The 26912-nt window shown below is 38.6% G+C and overlaps 1 protein-coding gene across 1 annotated transcript in view; it reads left to right on the forward strand.

Annotated features, from left to right (window-relative positions):
- Positions 1 to 26912, forward strand: part of epg5 (ectopic P-granules autophagy protein 5 homolog (C. elegans)) — a 182076-nt gene that overhangs the window by 12271 nt on the left and 142893 nt on the right. The window contains exons 3-12 of the mRNA XM_067985336.1: positions 1841 to 2081; positions 4798 to 4934; positions 8499 to 8606; positions 10293 to 10366; positions 11569 to 11683; positions 14172 to 14286; positions 15542 to 15692; positions 22455 to 22616; positions 25077 to 25234; positions 26641 to 26795. Of these exons, the coding sequence (XP_067841437.1) occupies positions 1841 to 2081; positions 4798 to 4934; positions 8499 to 8606; positions 10293 to 10366; positions 11569 to 11683; positions 14172 to 14286; positions 15542 to 15692; positions 22455 to 22616; positions 25077 to 25234; positions 26641 to 26795 (1416 nt within the window). The remainder of the gene's footprint in view (positions 1 to 1840; positions 2082 to 4797; positions 4935 to 8498; positions 8607 to 10292; positions 10367 to 11568; positions 11684 to 14171; positions 14287 to 15541; positions 15693 to 22454; positions 22617 to 25076; positions 25235 to 26640; positions 26796 to 26912) is intronic.

The following is a 26912-nucleotide window of genomic DNA, read 5'->3' on the forward strand; positions in this document are numbered from 1 at the left end:
ATGTAGCCACTAATTGACCTCAATTATGTCTGTTAACAGCAATTAGACATTGTGGTCTTAAAGAGATGGGCTGGATTAAACGCAGCTCCATTCTTGCAGAATAATACAGTTGTTTAATCTGCAGTTTAATGCTTCTGTTGTTCTAAAGTGATGTATCATCCAATTCACCATAAAGAATGCCATGGGAGAATACAATAAACAATTTTTAAAACCTAAATTGTTCAGGCATCAAAAGTTTTAGCAATTTTAATTTTGACTAGCTCCTGTAAATGTAATTGCCTTGTCTGCACCTGCAGTTGGTATAGAGCTACCTAGTTGACAGTGAGCAGGTCTTCTGGGATTCAGTTGTCTTCCTTCTCTGAGTGGCTCGCTGATAAACCCGTATCTGATGTCAGCTGAGTGGTCCTTTTTGTGCTTTCAGAGGCAATAGGCCTCTGGGCTCTTAAGATGAAGTTAAATTTAAAATTTCTCCTTTCAGGCAATGTGGTGAGTGCTGCCATGAAGTGTTTAGAGGAAGGCTGAGGCCCAACTAGTCCCAAACACAGCTATGTTGGTATGGGAAACTCCTGATCTTCACTTGGTGCTTTTGTATTGGGAGAGAGTGAAAATCTGAAAGAATTATCACTGTCACTGTCATGTACCTCATCATTTATATTGGAGCAAGTAAACAAAAAGTTGTGCTTTGGAAAATGAAGCACTCTTAGAAGCTTTGATCAGGAAAGAGACTTGGGGGGGTTACATTGGATAAATCTATGAAATTGTAAGACCATTGCACGGTTGCACTAAAAATAGGCACCCGCTGGGGTTGCATCGATAAACCACAAATCAAAAGAGATTGTATTGTTGCTGTGATTAAACAAATGACCATACTGTCCTCGAGATAGTACAGAGGCAGGCAACCAAGATGATTCTGAGACTCTTGAATGTATTGTGAAAGAAAAGTTAAGGAAGTTGTAATCACCTTTGAAACAGAGATTTGAAGATTATGAATAAAATGGACAAAATTGATCTTTGCAATTTTTGTTTTAGAATTTGTTTGAATTCACTCTGCAAAATATTTTAGATACATATGGGATCCAACAGTTAAGCTGTTCTGGTGATTATCTTCTAGAGAGATTATCAGGAATATTTCCTGTTAGTTAGCTATCCCAATAAAATTTATGCTGGCTGATAGGATATTTGTCTCTCACGGGTGATTAATGTAGTTGTTGATTGTAAGGGCAGTATAGCAAAATCAGCAACAGGAAGTGAAGTGATATTTGGCAGTTTAGTCACAGGCAGTTGTTATGCCAGCAATGGTACTTCTGTTTTGTATGAAACTGGGAGCACCATTGTAGATACGTGGGCACCTGAGTCTGTGTATTTCCATTCCCAGCTTAAGACAAAATGGTGTGTATTCAATACAGTTGTTCTGGCCTCTTGCCTATCCGCTTCATTCACAGCACAATCCTATTAGTGCATTGAATAATGGCTGATAAGGTAAGATTGACCAAAATCCATTCAAGTTGGCACAATGTGAATTCATATTCAGATCTCAAGTTGCTGGAGGGTATTCTTAGAAATGGCTTGACATACAAAATAATAAGTGTGAATGTGGCAGTGGTTTGCTGGTATAAAGGAGGAGAGCCCATGGACAGTGCACATGATCTTTGGAATGAATATGCTCAAGGATCAAATGGCATTTTTCCTTACTATTTTTATGTTCAAATGTATTTGATTTAAAAGAAAACACACTTTTGTGCTGGGTATTGTATAATTGCATTGTTTCTGTGTGGAAATCTTCCTCTTTCTTCTGCCTTCCTCCACTGTTAACATTACCATGTATTTTTTTAATTTACAGGGAATTTGTGTTGATCAGTCAAAAGTTACAGGCTATCATCGATTTCAGACTGTGGAGATGAACAAATTGGTTCTTGGAGAGCTGCAGCGGGTGTTGGATATTAAGGCTGATCACTTGCATCAAACACTGGCTTTACATGCCTATACCTCAGTGCTTTCTCGCCTGCAGGTAGAATCTTACATATACAGGTTATTGAACAGCTCACCAGCATTTAGAGCATTGGCAGTTCTGCAAAAACAAGGTTAGTATGCCATGAATAGATAGGTTAGTATTTTCAGTGTAGACCTTTCTTCAGTTCGGACAAAGGCTCTACACCGAAACATTAACCTGTCCTTTCATTCAAAACAGATGCTGGTGGACCTCCTGTGTATTTCCAGTATTTCTTTATTTTTCCAGATTTCCATTTTTTTATTAATATGGCGACAAAATGTACCAATTTATTTTTAAAACAAATAGAAGAATAAAGGCTAAAGTAATAAGCAGGTGCACACTTCTAGTCGATTTTAACCCACTAGGAACTTTTCATTCATCATTAAATCTTAAAAGTGCACCTTCACTAATTGCTACTTGTGTATGCCAGGTATTTTTTGACATTGATTCATTGTGTTGACATCAAGACAACCGTTCTTTGAAGAAGAATAAAATCCTGGAAATGTGAAATAAAACTGACAATGCTGGAAATGTATAGGAGGTGAAGCAACACCTGAAAGAGAAAGACAATTAGATTTGGGGTTGGATCCTTAACCAAAATTAGAATGGTCAGGCTGAAGAAGCACCTTTTATAGGACTAATCGAAGGGAGAACAACAGGTAAGGGTCAGGAATGTAGATCTGTTAACATAGAGGCAGCTAGCTAATGGGTTCAATAGCCTGTGAATCAATTTTAATGTACTGGAAAGAAAGTGCTTTATACTATACTCAGGTCATCACAGCCATAAGAACAGACAGAGGAATGAGTGAGACCTAACTGAAAATAGAGATGAAAACAGTGGAAACATAGGAATCATTCACCCCTCGAACCTGTTCTGCCATTCAATTAGATCATGGCTGATCTGTACCTCACCATTTACCCGCCTTTGTTCCATACCCCTTGATACCCTTGCGTAGACTGCCTGTTTGATATCCAGTTTCAGGTGAGCCATAGTTTCTTCCAGTTAAACATTGGGAAGACCGAAGCCATTGTCTTCGGCCCTCACCACAAACTCCATACCCTTGCTACTGATTCCATTCCTCGCCCTGGCCACAATCTCCGGTTGAACCAGACTGTTCGCAACCACTGCATCGTATTCTGTTCTGAGCTGAGCCCATATCCTCTCCGTCACAAAGACCACCTACTGGTGCCTCCATAACATTGCTCGCCTTCACCCCTGTCACAGACCATGTGATGCTGAAACTCGTATTCATGCCTTTGTTACCTCCATACCCGATTATTCCAGTGCTCTCCCATCCTCATGCTCTGTAAATTTCAGTTCGTCCAAAACGTTGCTGCCTGTATCCTGTCCAACTCACCCATCACCCCTGTTCATGCTGACCTACATTGGCTTTCGGTCCTCCAATGCTGCCAATTTAAAATTCTCACCCTTGTGTTTAAATCCCTTCATGGCCTCACCCCTCCCTATCTCTAAACTCCTCCAGCTCTGTAATCCCTCTATGACTGTTACTGGCCTTTTGTGCATCCCCCCTCCCTTCAACCCACCATTGACAGCCTTTACCTTCAGCCCTCTACCTCTTTTCCTTCCTCTCTTCCTTTAAGACCCTCCTTAAAACCCATTGCTTTGACCTGCTTTAGTCACCCCCCTAATATCCCCCTCTTTGGCTTGGCACCATTTTTGTCTGATTATCCTTCTGTGAAGCACCTTGGAACTTTTTTCCAAGTTAAAAGCACTATATAAATACAAGTTGTTGTTGAAGATAAGTTAGACTCTTGGCAGTTAATATTGGATTTATTTAATGCAATGTTATATGTTCACCTTACTGTGCAATAAAGCAGCTTATTGAATCATATCCAGCTTCATCTCACCAAGTATTTGTTCAGTCCACCTTTTAGAGAGATTGAAACACTTCAAGTGTAAGACATAATTATCCAGCACAGATCACAAGACAATGGTAAAAGCTTATCGAAGCAATTGACTGGACTCAAAAAGGTATCTTCAACAGATCTGAGTTTGTAATATGAAGTTACCAGAGTTTTGTGCAGACTCTTATCTATCTGATGAAACCAAGCCTGAAACTTTCTCCAGGTTAAAGAACAGTTACCTCAACTGGACCTTATTAAATAAAAATAGAAAACGCTGCAAACACTCAGTAGGTCAGGCGGCATCTGTGGACTTTACTAAACATCTACAGCTATTGACCTTATTAAACATCTTTTCAGCATTCAATGATACGTATTATCAGAGTAGTGTAATGGCATGTTTTTAAATTTCATTAAGGTGCCAGAGAAGTAACAGATTTCACAAATCCCATCTGATAACTTTATATAAGGAATCACTGAATCAATTCCATATGCCAATACTGTTGGTATTTTGCACTCAGAATTTAACAAGATGGGTCTGTAGCTACTGCAGTGGGTGGGGTTCTTCCCTTCTTTTGCCAGTAATGACATTAATGCATCATTGATTAGTGGCAGTTTGGTGTCCTGCTTTTAAAGGCTTTTAGCAACACTAGTTCTAATTTGGGCAGGATTTTCTTTTGTAGAATTCTATTGTGTACCCATCTGAGATGGGTTACTTTAATGTTTTGCCTGTCTCTAATTGTACCCATACTCATGGAAACGGTAAATTTAGAGAATACAAAGTAAAACCCATTGCTAGTTTGTATGATGGAATTTCCCTTTTTCTTAATTATCTTGATTTTAAAATTCAAATAATATATTTAACATGGTGAAAATGCAATTTTGTGCTATAGTACTTTTTTTTAAATTATAACTAATAGAGTTTTCTTGTGATTTATATATAGATGATCAAGAAATAGATTGTAGCCATTCAGATCTACAAATTTTAAAAGAAAGCATCAGTGTATTCTTCAGTTTTACCCGAAGAATAATTGAAGATGGTCAGTTCCACAGTGACATTCTTCACTGGCTACAGAAATTGGTATGAGATTATAATATCGCACGCTGTTATAAAGTGTCTGTTAGATAATTATACTGTCTTGATGTGGGTGGATCTAGGTCAGTTTCAGTTTCCTCCTGGCTCCAACCTCATACACCACTGCTAGATATTAGTAATACTAATTATATCCAGTGGTTCAAGTTCCAACATTTAACATCCCAGTCATTGACCTCTGCCTGTCTCACATAATTTAATTGTTAAATACCCTTCACCATTCTGTTCATATTGGTGTCACCAGACTGCAATTTTCTGGACATGTTATGCGGAGGAAAGCCAACCAAAAGCGGAGGAAATAATTTTCCATTGAAACCACATCAGTGGAAAAATTCCTATCTCCACTGCATCAAAGCTTCTGAAGGCAGAGCACGTGTGCAATTATTCTAGTTTTCAGAATGGATGAAGCCCGCAGATCCCAAAAACCTGATGCAATATCTGATCATAATATTACGTAGAATTCCACTGAGTCACAATTCTAAGTAGATTTAACCGCTAATTTAAGTTTTGTGAGCTGTATACTTAATAAGCCATAAAGAGTTGACCAATAATTTTGTTTAATCATTTAATGGCCTTGGCACTGTGACTCAAAACAAGAGGAGAAAGTAAATTAACCCTATTTTTAAACAAGTTAGGAACATAATGTTATAGCATAAATCATCTAAAAAATGATTAACGACCACAGATCAATTTGAAGTATACTCTGTCATTGGAGCGCATGTGGCGGGGTGGGGTGTGGGCTCAGTTATGCATTCCAGAATTAAATCTTCGATCTTAAAATTTAGATACTTAGCCTCATTATAAATTGATTCTTAGAAATCATTCTTAGGGAGAATTTTTTCTTTGCTTTATGTGATCAAGATGATATATATGCACTAGATCTGCTGTGTTGTCATGGACCAAAATTTAAAACACACATTATCTCTTTAACTGTCTCCCATTCTTTGTTTTTGTTTCTCTCTACCTGTCTTACTCGCTCATTCTTTTTCTGTACGTATCTCCTTTCTTATGTCTCCCACTTTCTGTATGCCTCTCACATCCTCTTTCTCTCTCTATGTATGACTTCTTGTTTGTTTTCCTCTCTCTCCCTTAATGTTCTTATAATAAAGCTCAGCACAATGTTAAGGTTTTTTTTACAAATAGTAGTGGATCTCCCATGGCATTGCTCATGGTCAGTCAAAAGCTACATGTTTTAAAATGACAGGAGTGTTTGATAAATTAATCAACAGTGGACTACTATTGGACCCCTAGTCGAGTTGCTGTCAGGAAGTCCGACGAAGTTGTGTTTTATAAGGAAGTGGATAAGGAGTGGTGGTGGTAAAAGGATTAATTAATTATGTGGATAACCTGTTGCCACTGAAATCTGATTGCATGCATGTAGAGCAGATTTATTTCTTTAGTGAATTGGTGGCTGGTTGTTCCCGCTGAAACCACGTTACATTTATTCAGGCCAGATTTATTTATTTGCATACTTCCTAGCTGACCTGCTCCAGGAGCATGTTGATATATTGAATGTGGATATATTTACTTAATTACCAGCTGTTCTGTTACACTTGAAGACTGATAATGCATTTTGACCAAATTTTTCGTGCAACTATTGTATAACTGGCGTTGCACATAGGTAGTCAAGACCAAATGTAGTATTCAGGTCATAGAGGGTGGGAGCTAATTGAATTGGACCAAGAAGGGGGAGGGAGGAAGAAGGCACATGGAAGGACATGGGGAGGGGAGAAAAGTGGGGAGGTAGAGAGAGAGGAAGGGAACTAGGTAAAAGGGAGATAAGGAGGAGGAGGATGGGGAGGTTGCCTCCACTCATATGAACATAGAAACAGGAGTAAAACATTCAGTGCCTCGAGTCTGTTCCACCATTCAGTTAGATTATGGCTGATCTGTACTTCAACTCCATTTAGCCACCTTTGTTTACCCACCTGCACATACAGGTGCATCAGGTAATCCGGAAGGCAAACTGAATATTGGCCTTTATTTCTAGGGGGATGAAGTATAAAAGCAGGGAAGTCATGCTACAACTGTACAGGATGCTGGTGAGACCACACCTGGAGTACTGCGCACAGTTCTGGTGCCCTTATTTAAGGAAGGACATACATGCATTAGAGGCAGTTCAGAGAAGGTTCACTAGATTGATTCCGGGTATGGAAGGGTGGTCTTATGAGGAAAGATTGAACAGGTTGGGTCTATACTCATTGGAGTTTAGAAGAATGAGAGGAGATCTTATTGAAACATACAAGATTTGGAGGGGACTCGATAGGGTAGATGCTGAGAAGATGTTACCCCTCATAGGGGAATCTAAAACTAGGGGGCATAGTCTCAGAATAAGGGGTCGCCCGTTTAAGACGGAAATGAGGAGGAATTTCTTCTCCCAGAGGGTCGTGAATCTTGGGAATTCTTTACCCCAAAAAGCTGTGGAGGCTGAGTCATTGAATACATTCAAGGCTGAGTTAGACAAATTTTTGATCAGCAAGGGAGTCAAAGGATATGGGGAAAGGGCGGGAAAGTGGAGTTGAGGTAAAAATCAGATCAGCCATGATCTCATTAAATGGCGGAGCAGGCTCGAGGGGCCGAATGGCCTACACCTGCTCCTATCTCTTATGGTCTTATGTTCCATATTCCTTGATACCTTTTACCTAACAAAAATCTATCCATCTCAGTCTTGAAAGTTTCAATTGACCCAGCATCCACAGCTTTTTAAGGAAGGGAGTTCTAGATTTCCACTACCCTCTGTGTGGAAAAAGTGCGTCCTGATTTCACCATTAAATGGCCTAGCTCTAATTTTAAGATTATGCCACCTTGATCTGGATTCCACTACCAGAGGAAATAATTTCTCAGTATCTACCCTATCGAATCCCTTTATCATTTTCTAGATTAGATCATCCCCTCATCCTTCTAAATTCAATGGAATACAAGCCAAATTTATGCAACCTGCCCTCATAATTGGACCCTTTAAGCCCTGGTATCAATCTGGTGAATCTTTACTGTACCCCTTCCAAGGCCGTTATATCTTGATGGTGCCCAAAACTGAATGCAGTACTCCTAATGGGGTCTGACCAAAGCCCTGAATATCTTCACTTGCGATAAAGGACAATATTCCGTTAACCTTTTTAATTAATTTTTGTACCTGTGTACTAGCTTTTAATAATCCATGCACACAAACAACTAAATGCCGTTGCTCCTCCACAGCTTATTGAACGCCATAGTTTTGCCCATTCGCTTAGTTTGTCCATATCCCTTTGTAACTTACTCCTCCCACCCATACAACTTACTGTTCCTCCTAACTTAGTGTCATCTGTAAACTTGGATATACAATTCTCAATTCCTTCATCCAAGTCAATAATATATACGGTGGAAAGCTGAGGCCCCAGAACAGATCCTGGAGAACAGTTAGAATCTGTTTCACAGGTGTAAGCAATTATAAAAATTACCTTTTTATGACATATTTGAACCTTAGCATTAAGACAAAGTGATAATTATAGAAACCACCTTACAATGTTTACTATAAATGTGTTCTTCACAGTTATTAACAATGAATCCTTTTAGGTCGCAGTGTTACACGGAGTTGGCTCCGCTGCTGACCACCTCTTTCTTCTGAATCATATCGTTAGATGCCCAGCAGGTGTGAGCAAATGGGCAGCCCCTTTTGTAAAGGTATGTTTTTACTAGCTGCATGAAACTAATGCAACCTTGCTTTGGTTTTTAATTTAATACTATTCATACAGAAAATTATGTATTTTCATGAGTTGTTGTAATGTTCTATTCTGATTTGTGATAAAATAATACAAGAAATATCTGGCAGTGGCTGGTTTTCTTTTTGAAAGCCTAGCAGTGCTGAAGCTTATCGTGGTAGTTCTATTGCAAACACTGCTGAGATCAGCTAATTTAACAGATTAAGAATCAAACCTGAGACTGTCTAGTCTGTATAACTTGATACCATGCACTACCATACTGCTCAATGCATATGTATACTTAAAAAGTTGCATCCATCCTGGGTGTCCAATCGCCAAGCATGAAATGTAGCCTAAAAAGCTTAGAGTCACGGTCCAGTGCACACAGTAATAGAACAGAACCACAACGAAGGTACAGTGTACCTTGTTCCATAGCAGAAGCTGCTGCTGTCAAAAGTGCACTTTTTTTTGTTAACTTGTATACAAACAAAGCTAAGGCTCCCCTGGCATGTAAACTGATTAGTAAATTCTTAAAATTCATAATTCAAATAGCTTCATTTGCAGGCTTTTATTCATTCTACTCCACATACCAACAGTCAGTAAATCTTATGTACGTTTAAGAAAATTTGGTGCAGGTAATATCACCTCACCAAGACGTTTCTATCTCTAACGATACATTTTGATGTAAAAGGGCAAGAAAAATTTCTCAGTACAACCCCACGTCTGGTTTAAATCTTTTGAAAGTATATTCAGTTTTATATTGAGACCTAACTAGAATATTTGTCAGCAATCTAAAGCTTGTGCCTTTTCATAAATGTGAGATGAGAGTGACTGCCCTTAACATCAAGGCAGCATTTGATTGAGTGTGGCACCAAGGAGCCCTGGTAAAACTGAAGTCATTGGGTATCGAGGAAAATTCTCCAGTAGCTGGAGTCATACCTAGCACAAAGGAAGATGGTTGTGGTAGTTTGAGGCCAATTATCTCAGCCCCAGGGCAACACTGCAAGAGTTCCTCAGGGCAGCATCCTCGGACTAACTACCTGCAGCTGCTTCATCAATGACCTTCACTTCATCATAAGGTCAGAAGTAGGGCTGTTCGTTGGTGATTGCATCAGCTCCATTCATAATTCCTCAAATAATGAAGCTGTGTCAAAATCTTGGAACTCTCTACCTAACAGCATTGTGGGAGAACCTTTGCCACATGGAGGGCAGCGGTTCAAGAAGGCGGCCCATCACCTTTGGGCAACAGGATGGGCATAAATGCCTGCATTGCCAGCAAAGCCCACATCCCGAGAATGAATTTTTTTAAAGTAGCTTTAAAAAGTTATAGATCTTGAAATTACTTTGTGGGATTATAAGACTGAAATCTTAATACGTTTGTTTGAAATTCCAGTCTCTAATCTTTGAGTAGAGTTCTTAACACCTCTGCTTAAAAACAAAAGCAGCAAGAGGCATTTCATACGAGAAGTTAAGCGTTCACACCGATTACCCCACAACAATTTCAGGGCCATGGTACTATGTGATGTTTGTCTGAACATGTATTTCAGCATGTAAAAACTGTTACAAAATGGAACTATGATGTGTTGTACCTGGTACTTGCAGACCAATACTTTTTTACCCAGCAATGAAATATGCAAGACAGCTTATTCAGCATTTTTCTTAATTTCAGATTAAAGTGCTCAGTAATCCTTCGGGTGTCTTTCTCTTTATGCAAGCCCTAGCTGTACTTCTGTCGCCGATCAAGTAAGAATTACTGTCTTTGTGAGTGGCTAAGATTGCTCCTGTTTTTTTTTAAAAAAATTTCCTTGCCCCTCCCCATGCACTGATTGCCTGTCTGCCTGTGTCAATACCATTGATGAGCCATTCATTAGACAATCCATGATCTTGGTACAGTCATTGAATTACCTACCCTATGGAGAAGTGTCTAGCTCTGTACTTCCCACCAAATGCAATGCAGAGATTAAGTACTCACTGCTTGGGGAATCATGTTATTGAGTATGTGAACATATAACATGGGTACGGTGGTTAAGGTTCTGGATTAGCAACCCAGAGGTCATGAGTTCAAATCCCACCATTGTGAAATTGAACTCAATAACTCTGGTCATTTGTGGATGAGAGCCACAAAATAACTATGAAGGCTATCAGATTGACGTAAAAACCCTACTGGATCACCCCTGGCCTACATGTGACATCTGTCTAGGCAACTAGGGATGGGCAATAAATACTGCCTTGCCACTGTCACTCACAACAATTTTTTTTTTAAACTGTATTAGGCCTTCTGGAAACTACATACTAGCTTTTAGTATCAGAGCATTGAGTATTCAACTCTCACTCAGTGTTATCCTCATTTGGCAAATTTTACCAGTTCCCACTGAAGCTTCTCCTTGAAACAGGTGCTAATTCTAGCAATTAAATTGAAGAATATGTAATTTTCTTTTGGGGTGGGGTGAGGGAAGCTATGTTTAGCTTCCACAAAGTTTGCCTTTATTGTTGCACATAGCCTTTAGTTGGAAGGAAGACCTAAATTCCATCCTCAATCATGCCCCTCCTTCTTTGCTGATGGGAAGTATGCTCTGCTATTGGGATAGGTACTTTTTATGTCTCCCCACCATCTATTCAAATGTTTTCATTTCTTGAGTATCTCCATTTTGTGGCCAGATCATAAACCTGAGCGATTCTGACTGATAAAATAATTCAGTGTTGGTATTCAGTCTTGTGTCGCAACACTAGTTGGTGCTATTTCCTGTTACCCACGCCAAGCCTTAACTTGTTCGAACACTGAATGTCTTTAACACAAAAAGTTCTTAGAAAGATTTTTTTAGTCTTAATTAACTTCATAATTACCATGTAACATTTGATATCTGCAATTGTATTTAAAACGTAGACTGTAATTAATTGTGTGATCTTTTGCACAGTAATTTAAAATTATGTCCAAACAATCTTAGGCATCGATCCGAGCTTCTGATGAACATAAAACCCAGTGACGTAAAGCCACTGTCAGCTATGCCAGCAGGAAAAGACATACAGAACTGGACCTTGGTAGATGAAGCAGGGGAAGAGGTATTTACCAGTTTTTTAAAAAAACCTGGAAGTCATAAATGTAGATTGTTGCAAAACAAAAAACTTTTCTAATGAGCTCACAATATCAAAAAATACTTTTAAGAAATAGAAAACTTACGCATATACATTACTGAATAAATTTCACTAAAAAATTACTGGGAGTAAATTGTGGGAACTATGACCCCCTTCTGTCATTTATCAAGATAGTGAAAAATTTACTTTGCAGGTATCATAGTAGGTACAGCACAGGAGGAGGCCATTCGGTTCATCGTGCCTGTGTCAACTCTTTGAAAGAGCTATCCAATTAGTCCCATTCCCCTGCTGTTTCTCCATGGCCCTGTACATTTTTTCCCTTCCAGTATTTATTCAATTCCCTTTTGAAAGTTACTATTGAATTTGCTTCTACCACCCTTTCAGGCAGTGCATTCCAGATCATTACAACTCGCTGCGTAAAAAAATGTTTCCTCTTGTCGCCTCTGGCTCTTTTGCCGATCACGTTAAATCTGTGTCCTTTGGTTGCTGACCCTTCTGTCACTGGAAACAATTTCTCCTTATTTACTCTGTTAAAACCGCTCATGATTTTGAACACTTCTATCAAATCTCCCCATAACCTTCTCTGTGCTAAGGAGAACAACCCCAGCTTCTCCAGTCTTTCCACATGACTGAAGTCCCTCATCCCTGGCACCATTCTAGTAAATCTCTTCTGCACCCTCTCTAGGGCCTTGACATCCTTCCTAAAGTGCGATGTCCAGAATGGAACACAGTACTCCAGCTGAGGCCTAACCAGTGTTTTATAAAAGTTCAGCATAACTTCCTTGCTTTTGTACTCTATGCCTCTATTAATAAAGCCCAGGGTCCCATTTGCTTTTTTAACAGCCTTCTCAACTTGTCCTGCCACCTTCAAAGATTTGTGTATGTGCACCCCCAGGTCTCTCTGTTCCTGCACCCCCTTTAAAATTGTACCATTTAGTTTACATTGCTTCTCCTCATTCTTCCTACATTTCCGAGTTTCGTGTCATCTGCAAACTTTGAAATTATAACCTCTATCCACAAGTCCAGGTCATTAATATATATCAAAGAGAGCAGTGGTCCAATTCCAACTCCTGGGGAACACCACTGTATACTTCCCTCCAGACTGAAAAACAACCATTCAAAACCTCTCTGCATTCTGTCCCCTAACCATTTTGTATCCACGCTGCCACTGTCCCTTTTAATCCCATGGGCTTTAATTTTACTAACAAATCTATTATGTAGTACTTTACCAAATGCCTTTTGTAAGTCCGTATACACAACATCAACCACACTACCCTGATCAACCCTCTCCGTTTTGAACTCAAATTACTAGTATTAGAATTTATTCGATTAATGCACATTTCAGCTTAAGTCATGAGCATGACATGTTTTAGCGGTGCAGAATTCCTGTTTATCTGCATAAGGATTAACAGCGACACACCACTTATATTTTAATTTTATGGACCCTAACTATGTAATTACGAGAAAAGTCTGGTAGCAACTGAATAATTTATCTGAACTGGAACCAGTGGCTTGAAATGTTATGATAGATCAGGTAGGATTTTTTAAAATTGTGTTAATCCTTGAAAATTAAATAAACTACATAAAATTAAGCAATAGGATTTAGTCAAAAAATACCTTCTGTACAAAGGAATTAACTATTTTCTATCCATCTAAAGAAAGAAACTATAGTGCTTTATATCACAACCCTTCACATTTGATCATTTTCTAATTGTAGTCATTGTTGAGTAAACGAATGTGCAGCCAATTTTGCACACAGCAGGTTCTCACAAATAGCAAATGAGATGAATGACCAGATAATCGTTTTTTGGTGATTGAGAAAGGAATGAAGTGTCAGTCTAGATTATGTGATCAAATCTCTGGAGTGAGGTTTGAACCCATGTCCTTCTGACTCAAGTGGGTGCTATCAGTGAGCCAAAATTGACACCTAAGAAAAGAAGGGAGTTCTTGTAATCTGGCCAACATTGCTCTCATAACCAACACCACCAAAAGCAGATTAACTGGCCATTCCTTTACTGTTTGTTGGACCATACTGTATGCAAATTGGCTGCCAACATAACCAGCGAGTACAATTCAAAAGTAATCGATTGGCTGTGAAACATTTTTGACATCCTGAGGAAGTGAAAGGTGCTTTTAATGCCAGTTCTTTCTTTGTACACTTTGATTGTCTATTGGCTTATTCTTATGCTTAAAATCTGATATAAAAATAAGATGTTCTAAAACTGCCTTAAACTTCAGTTATCTATAGCTGTGCATGTATTGTGCTGAGCATAGGAGGATAATAGAAGTGAGTTACTGGGCAATTACATAATTTAAGGACTGGGTGATGTATACAACAAGAGTGAAACTTAAGGAATTCAAACACATCAAATGAACATTGAGACATTTGTCTTTTTAAACTAGTGGATTAGTATATAGTTAATTTATGTCAATTTTGCATTAATTCCTAAACTAGGATGAAGATCCTGACACCAGCTGGCTACTGCTGTCAGAAGATGACTTGGTTACCCTTTTGTCACAGTTTCCTTTTGATGAACTGTTTAAGCAATTACTTGGAATAACTGTCAAAGGTAGTACTTTCTTTTCTAGACAGCAGATTTCCTATAACAATGGTTTTATAATTACACGAGCACTGTGCCATGTAAAGCACAATATTTTATTCTGTTACTAAGGGGGAGGTGAAAGTGCGAATGCTGGTAGATAAAGCCATTAAAAAGACCATCAGCATTTTTCGATTAATAAATGGGCATAGAGGAAAAGAGTGAACAGCCAATGATAAATTTATACAAAACATTGGTCAGAGTACTGTGTCGAGTTCTGGGTGCTCCATTATAGAAAGGACATTAAAGCCATATAGCACATACAGCGTAGATTCACAAAGATGAGTCCAGGGATGGGAAACTGTAGTTACGAGGGAAGACTTATGATATGTGGGATATTTCCACTAGAGCAGAGAATGTTAATTTAATAGAGGTTTTTAAAATTATGAAGGGTTTTGATGGTGACTAGCAAAAGATTACTTCCTCTAGTTGGGGAATCAGTGATGAGGCGGTCATCAATTTAAAATTGTCACTAAGGATAAGACAAGGGTAATGAGAAATGTCATTACATGATTGTTGGAGCATGACGTACTTTGACACAGGGTTGAGGCAGGCATTTCATCTTTTACGGGAAAAGTGGATCAATATTTGAAGCAGAGGAAGGAATGGGGAAATGAGGAGAGAATAGGGTAGTGGGATTAGTTTTGGATTGCTCTAGCAAAAAGTCAGTACAGACACAGTGGGCCAAAAGACTTCCTTCTATGTTGTAAGTTTCTGTGACTCTGTTATAAGACAATTTTGGCAGTGTTTTGCATCTGCTTCTATGTTCCTTTTACAGTTCTTTCTCCTCCCTTTAAAAACATTTTGTTACTGGATTCTTAAATAATTCAGCATTTCTTGTAGGAGCCTCTGAGTCACTATTTACATAGGGAAAATCAGTTAGCATGAATGTCACTGGAGGACCATACAATTGTAAAGTTTGTAAATTTACATCAAATGTCATGAGATTTTAATAGACCTATAACTTCAGTGAGTTCATTCAGATAAAAGAAAGTATGATGCACCATCTCATTTTTGGCACTATTGTGTAATAAACTTCATAAAAAGATTTAATCACACCCTAAGTAGTGACTGTAGAATGAGCTTGAAAAGTTTTTCTAAATAACATGTATAATAATTATTACTTCTATATAATGCGAATGTTGAATAAAGTAAAATTTTAAAATTGATTTTTTTATGTTTGGCAGAAACGTTTTCACTTCACTTGCTTTCATATGTTGACTAGGTGAATACAACCCAGAAAAAAACACACATCATCAGATGATGAAGATTATTGGATTTGCATCGTCATTGGTAGAGCTTCTAGCTGTGGGATTGGAAACTTTTAATAGAGCACGTTACAGGCAGTTTGTGAAAAGGATTGGTCAGATGATCAGGTGAGATAAAAGTGAAGCTGTTGTACCCAATCAAACATGATTTTTTGACTTTGCATTCGTAAAATAAAAGCAGTGTGTTTATTTAGTGCCTTTTAACATAGCAAAATATCCTGAGGAGTAAGGAAAAAATGGTCGCCAAACTGAAGGAGAAATTAGGAAGGGTTTGGTCAGAGGTGGGTTTTACAAAGAACATAGGATTTGGAGAGGCAAAGCAATATATGGAGGCAATTGCAGAGCCTGGGATCCAAGCAGCTGAAAGCACAGCTGCTAGTGGAAGGGATGCCCAAGAGACTGGGGTCAGAGGAATGGAAAGTTTGTGGATTGTAGCATGGGAGGAGGTTACAGAGATAGGGAGGAGTGAGGCCATGGAGGCTTTACAACTCGATGAGAATTTTAAATTGGAGGCATTGGGGAACTGGGAACTAATGTAGGTTAGCGAGGACAGGGTGATTGGTTAGTTGAACAGTGCGGGATAGCATACTGGTAGCAGAGTTTTGAATAGTGCAATTCTATGTAATTTCATTCTCCATTTCCAGTTTCCCACTCAAGTTGGGGGCTCATGCAATATTCATGGAAAATAAAATGCAGTATCCAAGGATAATAAAATGCTATTCAGCCCATCAAACCCCCTCATTCCACAGACCATGTACAATTTTCCCTATCCTGATTATACCACTTCAGCTTAATTTTCCACGGTAATGTTTTGCATAAACATTTTCTAATTCCCAAATCTCAAACTGCGAGAGGCTAGTTGAGTGTGGAGTTCAGACACGGCGGGAGTGATTGGGACTTGTATTGAATAAGTATTGAAATTTTCATTTATATATTTTACTGTATTTTGAGTTTGAACTGAAGTTTAATTTAGCCACTCAATATTAGGAAAAGTTTAAACTTGTTCTATTAGCACCTGGACTATGGGCTGATTTAAGCAGTAATAGGTTAATTAATTAGGTAAATAGGGGGTGTTCCCCAGCTGTGTTTTCCTGTGACAGTTGGGCTAGTCTGTGAGTTAAAAAAGTATAAATTTGAGCTACATAACAGGAGATTGATTTCTAACTGTGAGAATTGTAAACAATTTTACAACACCAAGTTATAGTCCAGCAATTTTATTTTAAATTCACAAGCTTTCGGAGGCTTCCTCCTTCCTCAGGTGAACGAAGCTTTCGGAGGCTTCCTCCTTCCTCAGGTGAACGGAGGCTTCCTCCTTCCTCAGGTGAACGGAGGCTTCCTCCTTCCTCGTTCACCTGAGGAAGGAGGAAGCCTCCGAAAGCTTGTGAATTTAAAATAAAATTGCTGGACTATAACTTGGTGTTGTAAAATTGTTTACAATTGTCAACCCCAGTCCATCACCGGCATCTCCACATCATAACTGTGAGAAGCCAGTGGAGAGTGAACGGCCAGAAAAGTTTGAGGTTTCGTCTCAGTACGAGTTCAACATTAAGGTGCAGTTGGACAAGGGATTTTTCTGTACTTGTGTGAAGTTTGTAAGCAGAGTTTGATTCTTGTAAGAGAATGGTGCCAATGGTCTTACACAATCTACATTTTTTAAGTTGGATACAAAGAGATGGTAGTACAGGGCTTTTGTGCTGTGTGTGGAGTGCGATATGTGGATCATCATTGATCCTCAGTTCGCACTAAATGTTGAAAATTGAGTCCTTGGTAGAAAGAGAAAAGTGGATGACTATCCAAAGTGAAAGCAGAGGGAGACAGGACTCACAGGTGTCGGAAGCCTCCAGGTTAATGGAACTAATACGGTTGTACAGTGACAATTACCCAGAGGAGTGCGGTTCAGAGCAAAATTGTGGCACAGAGGAACAAGGGCTACCCAGGGGGGTGAGAGATAGTTGGACTGTAGGAATAGGAGAGTGGTAGCAGTGGAGATTCTGTAGTCAGAAGTATAGACAACTTTTTTGCAGTTGAGACCCCCGTGACCTGAATAGTATGTTGTTTCCCAAGTGTCAGGGACATCCTTTCTCACAGAATGGGTGGAAAAAAACTTCTAGAAAGGGATATATAAAACAGTGGAGGAAGATTTAAACTAAAATGGCAGAGGGATGGGGGAAAATCTAGGTTTGAGACTAGAGAGGGAGAGCAGGTTTGATAAAGTTGTTGGAATAGAAGCAGAAGGCTCAGCTGAAATAAATAGTGAGAAAATATCAGGAAATAAAGAGGGTATGAGGTTGTGAGAGATTAAAAATACTGTTGTAGAAGAGGCAAGGGCTATCAAAATTAAGAGAGAAAACTAGGAAAAAGAATAAGTGCCAACAGTAGAAAAAATTAGAATCAGGATTGAATGGTACAAAACATTCAAAATAATGATATAGCAGCTTTAATGGAGATGTGGCTTAGGTTTGGACAGGACTGAGAACTGGTTATAACATTTCCAGAAGACATAGAGAGGGGGGAAAAGGGATGTGGGGTGGCAGTGTTAGTAAAGAATGTACGCTTGGCCTAGGAGTTGCATTAAGAGAGAATTGATAGTTAAGAAATGAGAAGGCAAATGGTACAATTCTCAGTGTGCATTACAGATCACCAAACAGCAGAGATGAGAGGGGCGATACAGATTAGAATCATGTGCAAAAACAACAGGGTAATAATATTGGGTGATTTTAGCTATCCCAAGATAGACGGAAATAAAGATAATGAGCGTGTTCAAAGTGGGGAATACTTTTCTAGACTGCACCAGGACTGCTTCCTAGATCAGTATCTTTCTAGTCCAACAAGGAAAGAAACATGGCTTGATTTTTTTCTGGGAAATGAAGTCGTGCCAATAACTGATGAGAGTAGGAGAACAATTGGGAAATAGGAACCAAAACATAGTTAAGTTCAATACAAGGCCAGAACAGGATAATGAACAAACATTAGAGTGCTTGACTGGAAAAAGTCAAAGTTCAGCAAGATAAGAAGGGATCTCGCCCAAATTAACTGGGCAGAAAAGTTAACAAACAGTTTGATCAGCGGTGTGAAATCTTCAAATATGAGGTGGATAGAGTACAAAATAAATATATTCCTGTAAGTCAAAAATAGATTAAATCTAAACTAAAACTTAAAAAGGAGGCTTATGATAAAATTAGGGCTAACAATACTGAAGATAATCATGAGAAATATAGAAAGTGTAGTGCGGAGCTGAAAAGAGATATTAGAAGGGAATATGAAAAAAGTCTACCAAATAATATAAAAGGAATTAGTAAGGGCGTTATAAGCACATAATAAGTAAAAGAATTGTTAGAGAGAGAGTAGAATTGCTCAGGGGTGAAGGAGGGGGTCTAATTGTGGAGGATGAAGGTATGACGCAACTCCTAAATACTTTACATTGGTGGAAATGAGAATATAGGACTACTAAGACATGGAACAATTGTTATCAATAACCATAGGAAAGGAATTGGTTCTGAAAAAATTAAGAGCCCAGGGTGGATAAGTCACCTGTCCCTGATTGCATGGACCTTAGACAGTTGAAAGAAGCCAGAGAAAAGATAGCAGAGGCTCCAACCACAATTTTCCAATGCTCCTTAAATATGCAAATTTGGCTGTTGTACTGAAGAGTTGTAGCAGCTTTGTTCAAGAAGGAAGAAAAGGATAAACCAAGTAACTATAAACCAATTATTTAACATCTGTTGTGGGTAAACTCTTAGAATCCAGAATTCAAGATAAAATTAATAGAATATTTAGAAATTCATGGTTTAATTGAGGACATCCAGTGGAGATTCGCTAAAAGCAAATTTAATACAGTTTTTTGAAGTAGTGGCACATAGCATAAATGAAGGGAGTGTAGTTAATGTAGATCAAAAAAAGATAGAACAGGGTACTTTCTAAATGGTCAAAAGTTAAAAACAGTGGATGTCCAAAGGGACTTAGGGGTTCAGGTACATAGATCATTGAAGTGTCATGAACAGGTGCAGAAAATAATCAATAAGGCTAATGGAATGCTGGCCTTTATATCTAGAGGACTAGAGTACAAGGGGGCAGAAGTTATGCTGCTGCTATACAAAACCCTGGTTAGACCGCACCTGGAGTACTGTGAGCAGTTCTGGGCACCGCACCATCGGAAGGACATATTGGCCTTGGAGGGAGTGCAGCGTAGATTTGCTGGAATGATACCCGGACTTCAAGGGTTAAGTTACGAGGAGAGATTACACAAATTGGGGTTGTATTCTCTAGAGTTTCGAAGGTTAAGGGGTGATCTGATCGAAGTTTATAAGATATTAAGGGGAACGGATAGGGTGGATAGAGAGAAACTATTTCTGCTGGTTGGGGATTCTAGGAGTAGGGGGCACAGTCTAAAAATTAGAGCCAGACCTTTCAGGAGTGAAATTTGAAAACATTTCTACACACAAAGGGTGGTAGAAGTTTGGAACTCTCTTCCGCAAACGGCAATTGATACTAGCTCAATTGCTAAATTTAAGTGTGAGATAGATAACCTTTTGGCAACCAAAGGTATTAAGAGATATGGGCCAAAGGCAGGTATATGGAGTTAGATCACAGATCAGCCATGATCTTATCAAATGGCGGAGCAGGCACGAGGGGCTGAATGGCCTACTCATGTTCCTATGTATACAGATTTTCAGAAGGCATTTGATAACATAAGAACATAAGAAATAGGAGCAGGAGTAGGCCAATCGGCCCCTCAAGCCTGCTCCGCCATTCAATAAGATCATGGCTGATCTGATCCTAACCTCAAATCTAAATTCATGTCCAATTTCCTGCCCGCTCCCCGTAACCCCTAATTCCCTTTACTTCTAGGAAACTGTCGATTTCTGTTTTAAATTTATTTAATGATGTAGCTTCCACAGCTTCCTGGGGCAGCAAATTCCACAGACCTCTGAGTGAAGAAGTTTCTCCTCATCTCAGTTTTGAAAGAGCAGCCCCTTATTCTAAGATTATGCCCCCTCGTTCTAGTTTCACCCATCCTTGGGAACATCCTTACCGCATCCACCCATCAAGCCCCTTCACAATCTTATATGTTTCAATAAGATCGCCTCTCATTCTTCTGAACTCCAATGAGTAGAGTCCCAATCTACTCAACCTCTCCTCATATGTCCACCCCCTCATCCCCGGGATTAACCGAGTGAACCTTCTTTGTACTGCCTCGAGAGCAAGTATGTCTTTTCTTAAGTATGGACACCAAAACTGTATGCAGTATTCCAGGTGCGGTCTCACCAATACCTTATATAACTGCAGCAATACCTCCCTGTTTTTATATTCTATCCCCCTAGCAATAAAAGCCAACATTCCGTTAGCCTTCTTGATCACCTGCTGCACCTGCAAACTTGCCTTACGAGAAAATTCAGGCATATGGTATAAGGGTAAGTGTAACACAGATAGAAGGTTTGTTGACTGACAGGAAACCGAGTTCGTGTAAATAGGTGTCGCTTGGATTGGAGAAGGATTATAAGTGATGTAGCTCAGCAGTCAATGTTGAGTTCATGTTTATTCACTGTATGATTTAAACTTGGATACAAGGAACACAATCTCAACATTTGCTGATGACACAAAGTATTTTCACTGGATTCAAGAAGACTAAGAGAAGATTTTAAAGTTTTTAAATTATGAAAGGTTTTGATTGAATAAAGAAATAATATTTTCTTTCGTTGGGATCATGAATTTAAAATCCTCAGAGGTTTGGAGCAATTTTTTAGCAGAGGTTGATGGAGCATGAAATTTTTGCCACAGGATGTAGTTGATGCAGAAACCATTGTAACATTTAAGGGAAATTTGGCTGGAATTGGGACATTGTAATGATTCATCTGGAGGACTGCAGCAGTTACACAGTTGACAGTCAATTCAGAAGCTTTGAACCAGTTTGGAAAATGTGAAATAGACAAACCAGTCACATTCCTTTGAATAGTATCCTTTACAGAACTAACCACACAAAAGCTTGACACACCTCTCAGTAAATTAGTAGCCACCTACTCCCTTCTAGTTACAGTCTTTCTCAGAGTTATGTAGGTGTCCCTGACTGTAATTTGCATCTTATTTTAGTGGCTGTTGCAGTTAGGTCAAAACCATAACTAACTGGTATATTAAAGTGTCCAATCCTTACACACCAAAAACCCTTTGAAATAAGTCTTGTCTTTAAGAAGCCAATCTGCAAGATCGAGGTACTTTCCTTGCACAGTGAGCAGTCAGCTGCACAACATATAGGCATGTCAGTGGTCACCTGGGGTGGGCGGGGTCTATCCTGATCAAATTGTGACATTCTTTAATAGAAATGTATTTTACTTGTTTCTAGCACCTGGACGATTGTTTTTGCTCAGGCATTTACTTCTGTTGATAATCAACAGTTCTAGGTTGACTTTTTTCTTTCTAATACACTTCAAGCAAAGCCAAAAGAATATGAGACAATTTTCCATCGCATAGTTGCAGAAGCCATTTTGAGGGTGGTATCTTTTTTAAACAGACTTGTTTTTAAGCTGAAAAATGCACTATAAAGAGAGGACTTGAAAACTATGAAATCCTCAATTTTTGTCACAAGAATATGCATGGTGTGAAAGAGAGAGCAGGTGTATGTAAATAAGAGAGACTGAGGTGATGCAGCATTATGGTTTATATTGAAACTACAGCACAGAAACAGGCCATTCAGCCCAACTGGTCTATGCCAGTGTTTATGCTCCATGCATGCCTCCTCCCTCCCTACTTCATCTAACCCTATCAGGATGCTCTTTTATTCCTTTCTCCCCCATGTGCTTATCTAGCTTCCCCTTAAATTTATTGAACTTTTCTCACTTTTTGAAAGATTTGTTCTATTTTCAAATTAATTACTAGGAGAGCAATTTGTTACGTAAGTGACCACTGGGCTCAATATGTCACTTTCCACAAAGAACATGGAACCAAGATGCATCACCAGTCGTACACTCTAGAAAAGCTGCAAATGGAGTTTGATGAGCTGTTTCTTAGAGCAGTACTTCATGTCTTGAAAGCCAAAAGGTATGTTGATGCCAAAATGGATGTATATGCAGATAAACAGTTTGAGTTTTACCCTGTTATTGTGTTAGAAGTATCAAGAAATTATTTTTAATGTCTTTTTTAAATGTGTCTTTGGTGTCCCTTTATAAAGGAGATATCTTGGTTAGGTATTCGCTTGTGTTTGTGTGCGCATATATATCATATACACCACCTCTCACTCACTCATACAGAAGAACATACAGAAGTGTCAGACAAGAAAAGACCAATTGGTCCACCCAGCCTGTCCCATGCAGTCTTGGTGCCTTGTGCATCATGATAAAGGCACTCCCTACTCACTAGGAGCCATGTAATCTATTGCAAGCAAGGCTAAAAAACAGATATGTATCATTAAAAATCTTATGTCTGCGCAGACTTCCTATCTTCAAAACAATACTTCCTGTTGTCATTTCTTATCACATTTTGTGAACTTTTCCATCATAAATTTCCATGTCCACATTTATAATGGAAACTGCCTATGTAAACTTCATCACCCTGTAATTGTGCAATTTGGCCATCAGATAACATTATTATTATTTCTCAATAAATTGCTCAAAATTCTTTATGAAATTGTTTTTCATCAGTCACTTTTTTCTCAGTAACTGAAATTTTTAATATCCAAAATAAAGTTTTAAACAAAAATTCAAAATAATTATGTATTTCACAATAACATGATTTACCCTTTGAATTGTCCTGTGTCTTTTAATTCATTATTTAAAGTTTTTACTTGAAGGCCTCAGCCTCTCCCAGAAGTCTAGGCTGGGCCAGAATGTGCTGGCAAAATAATGGCGAGTTAAAGGTGCACACCATTTTTAGTGTGCAAAAAATCTAGCAATTTATGGCGAGGAAGAGGTATGGCCTCAAATCAGCCAGCTGTCCAGTCAGTTCTCATCACATTTTAGGAGCTTATCTTCCTTCTGAAGTATGAGCTGTCTTAGCTAGAGACAAATAGAATATGATATTTTTAGACCATCTGTTTCAGACCATCCTGGCAAAATCTAATTGTCCCTAGTTCACTGTCCTTGAAAGACTAGTATTAGCCCTATGAGGGGATTTATCTGGAAGAACAGCTTGTCATTGAGTACCCTGAAAGATGAGTCATATATGACTGGCGCATTTCTTTGCCAAAGCTGCTCACAAGAGGTTCTAGGTCAAGCAGCTGTTCACCGGTAAGCCTGGATACATAGCTCTAGATTTTGACATCTAGAAAATCAATTTGGCTGGCAAGTTGCCCTACATAGGTCCGTCCCATCATGTTAAAGGCAGATGTTTGTCATATAGCTGTTGAGAAACTCCTTCAGATTAGGGACAACAGCTCTTAGATGCTAGATACGTAAAAATGCTGTCATGCATCCAGACTTTGGTACCTGCCATGATTGGATTGCAGAGTGGCAAACAGATGCAGCTGAAGCTCCAACTCCAACTAGTGGAATTGCCAATTGATAAAGTATAATGTTTGTCCATGCAGTGGTCATGTTTGTCCATGTTGTTGTCAGGATTATGGTACCAATGGACATATACATTTTATGGTGAATTGTGTTGTTCTCCATGCCAGTCATGAAGAGCTCTTCATACCTGCTGTATGCCTATTTGTCGAATGACCAACTATTGATTCTCTTACTTGATGGGAGGGGGAAAGGTAAACAAAGCCTCTTTGTAGTCCAGTTGACTGCAAGATGATAAGCCTCGCGATGGAGGTTCAGAATCAAGTTGACCTTCTGTGGCAGACTCAATAATCCAATACCTGTTAGGTCCACAATATGCCAGGATACTGTTGATGATTGAACCACACTGGAACCTGGAGAGATACACCTGTTGCTGAGGCTGGAATTTTTCTCACTTGGCTTCAGACAACCTTGTAAGCTATTATTGTAACGGGTAGGGTAGGTCTAGCTGGACAAGCAGCAATAAACTTACTAGTGCTCTGTACTGGTAAACTGCGTTGTTTTAGCTGGTATCCCTCCACATAACTATGGTCAATAAGCTTGGACTTATATCCCTACAGGTGGAGAGTGTGCACTTCATATTGGGCAAATGTGGGTGATTTATGGGGGTGATTTTAAACCCCAGGGGCGGGTGGGAGTTGAAAATAGTTTTTTTTTGGGTCGCAACTGCTAAATTTTCGGACTTTGCATTCCCAATGGGAGCCTGTTCTTTTATGCGCCCAAGTTAAAGCCGGAAATAAAACCGGGTTGCGGTCGCAACCCAAAAAACAACTATTTTCAACTCCCACCCGCCCCCAACCCACCTGTTCTTGGGGGTTAAAATCACTTCCTATGTGTCTAGATTTCTAAGTAGCTTGGTTTGTAGAATCTTAAACATGATGATGGAGGTCAGTGCATGTCAGACAGATAGCTGACCCAAAAAAATATATAATAATCAAAATATTGTGAGATATATTTTAATTCTTTTAATAAAAAAATTAATTGTCCTTTGTTGTAACAGGTTGGGAATTTGGCTTTTCATGTCTGAGATGCCGTTTGAAACCTTATCAAACCGTATGATATGGAAACTCTTCTACATTCTGCATTGTGCAGAATGTGAAAATATTGAGGGATTGTGTGCTAGTCTAAGTTCTGATGAGTGCAAGGACAAGCTTAAAGGTACTGGAAAGGCAATTTTCCCCTGCATTTATGCATATGCACATCATTTTTCTAAGCAGTAACATTGGTTTGCGAGAATTAGATATTATTTCTTACAGGATTAAATTTAACATGGGTAGGGAATTGGTTAGGAGGTAGGAGACAGCTTTTCTGGGAAAAGAACTGTTGACATTTCAGGCTCAGCCTTTCATCAGAGCTGTCTCAGTATATTGCTTACACACCTATATTTGATTCCTTTTCATCTTTCCGATGTTCCCACCTATAATTATCAGTGTCTGTTTATACAAAAGCTATTTTTAGAAATCAGCAGTAAATATTTCTCCCACATACACATTGAGATATATCTTTTTATAAGTTTTAGATCAACATGTTGAAGTTAATATAAAAATAAGAGCTTGCGACTTCTACAAAATTTACTCCGGAAGTTCTCAGACCAAATAGATTTTCGTTACTAAATAACAATAATTCAGTCCAAGCTATTTTGTAATCTCAATTACTCAAGAATATCGAAATACTTAAGATATCTACCTGTCATATTTATAGATTGGAAAGTTGACAGTGTGCTGGAAAGCTAAAGCTGTGCTAGCATAAAATCTGTAATACTCTGTGTTTCCCAGTACACAATACTTTTAATTAAATAAGCCAGGTAATGGCTTTGACCTGTCAGTTTTATAGGACAGCCATTAGAGTATTAAAAAACATAATAGGCATGGTAGCCTAGTGGTTATGATATTGGACTAGCAGCCCAGAGGTTTATGAGTTCAAATCCTACCATGACACTTTGTGAAATTAAATTCAATAAATCTGGTCATTTGTAGTCTAGCACAAGAATAAATGAACATGAAAACTGCTGATTTTTGTAAAAACCCAACGTTAACTAATGTCCTTCACGGAAGGGGTCCTGCTATCCCTATCTGATCTGGCCTGCAAATGAATCAAGTCCCAGTCTCCTAATGATCTCAGGCCATATCGATTGACAGTATCACACATATCCCAAGAACAAATAAAAATTATGTAACATTTTGGAATATAGAAGATAAAGCTCTTGAATAGATTTGCGTGAACCTTTCCTGGAGTATTCATTTAAGAAATAAAGAAAGCATAAAGCATCCTAGCCCTTCCAGAAAGACTGGGGTCCTTTGTAGTTTCTTTGTTTCAGGGAAGTAGTATAGATTTAATTTTTATTTAAATTTCTTAGTAGTTTGGTTACAAGAGAAATTGCAATTAAAAACCTGGTGTCTGTGGTCAAAGCCATTAATTTTTCACAACTACAGACACTTTACTATTCCCAGTGCAATTTTAAAGTGCACTGCTCCCATTTTCTGACAGTGCATGAGTTAAAAGCTTTTACTTTCTGAAAATCATTGATACACATTAAATTATTTTGTGTCTCTATTTTAATGCAGACCCAGAACATAAACAAATGTTTGAACAGTGTCTGTCCAACATTACCAACTCAGAAGGGATATGTCTTCTCACTACTTTTGCACACATGACCCAACCAAAACAAGAAAATGTGGATCAAGAGTTTGTGAAGACAGTTGCTTTAGAAATATATGAGGTATGTACATCATCTAGAAATTGAAATAATATAAGTTTTTTAAACCAATAGTCTATGCTCTGAAATGTAAAGGGTAATGACTAGAGCTTACATAAGAGTTCAGCACTGTAGTACTAA

Source organism: Heptranchias perlo, chromosome 1 (assembly GCF_035084215.1).
Source record: "Heptranchias perlo isolate sHepPer1 chromosome 1, sHepPer1.hap1, whole genome shotgun sequence".
In the NCBI taxonomy this organism is placed as follows: Eukaryota; Metazoa; Chordata; class Chondrichthyes; order Hexanchiformes; family Hexanchidae; genus Heptranchias; species Heptranchias perlo.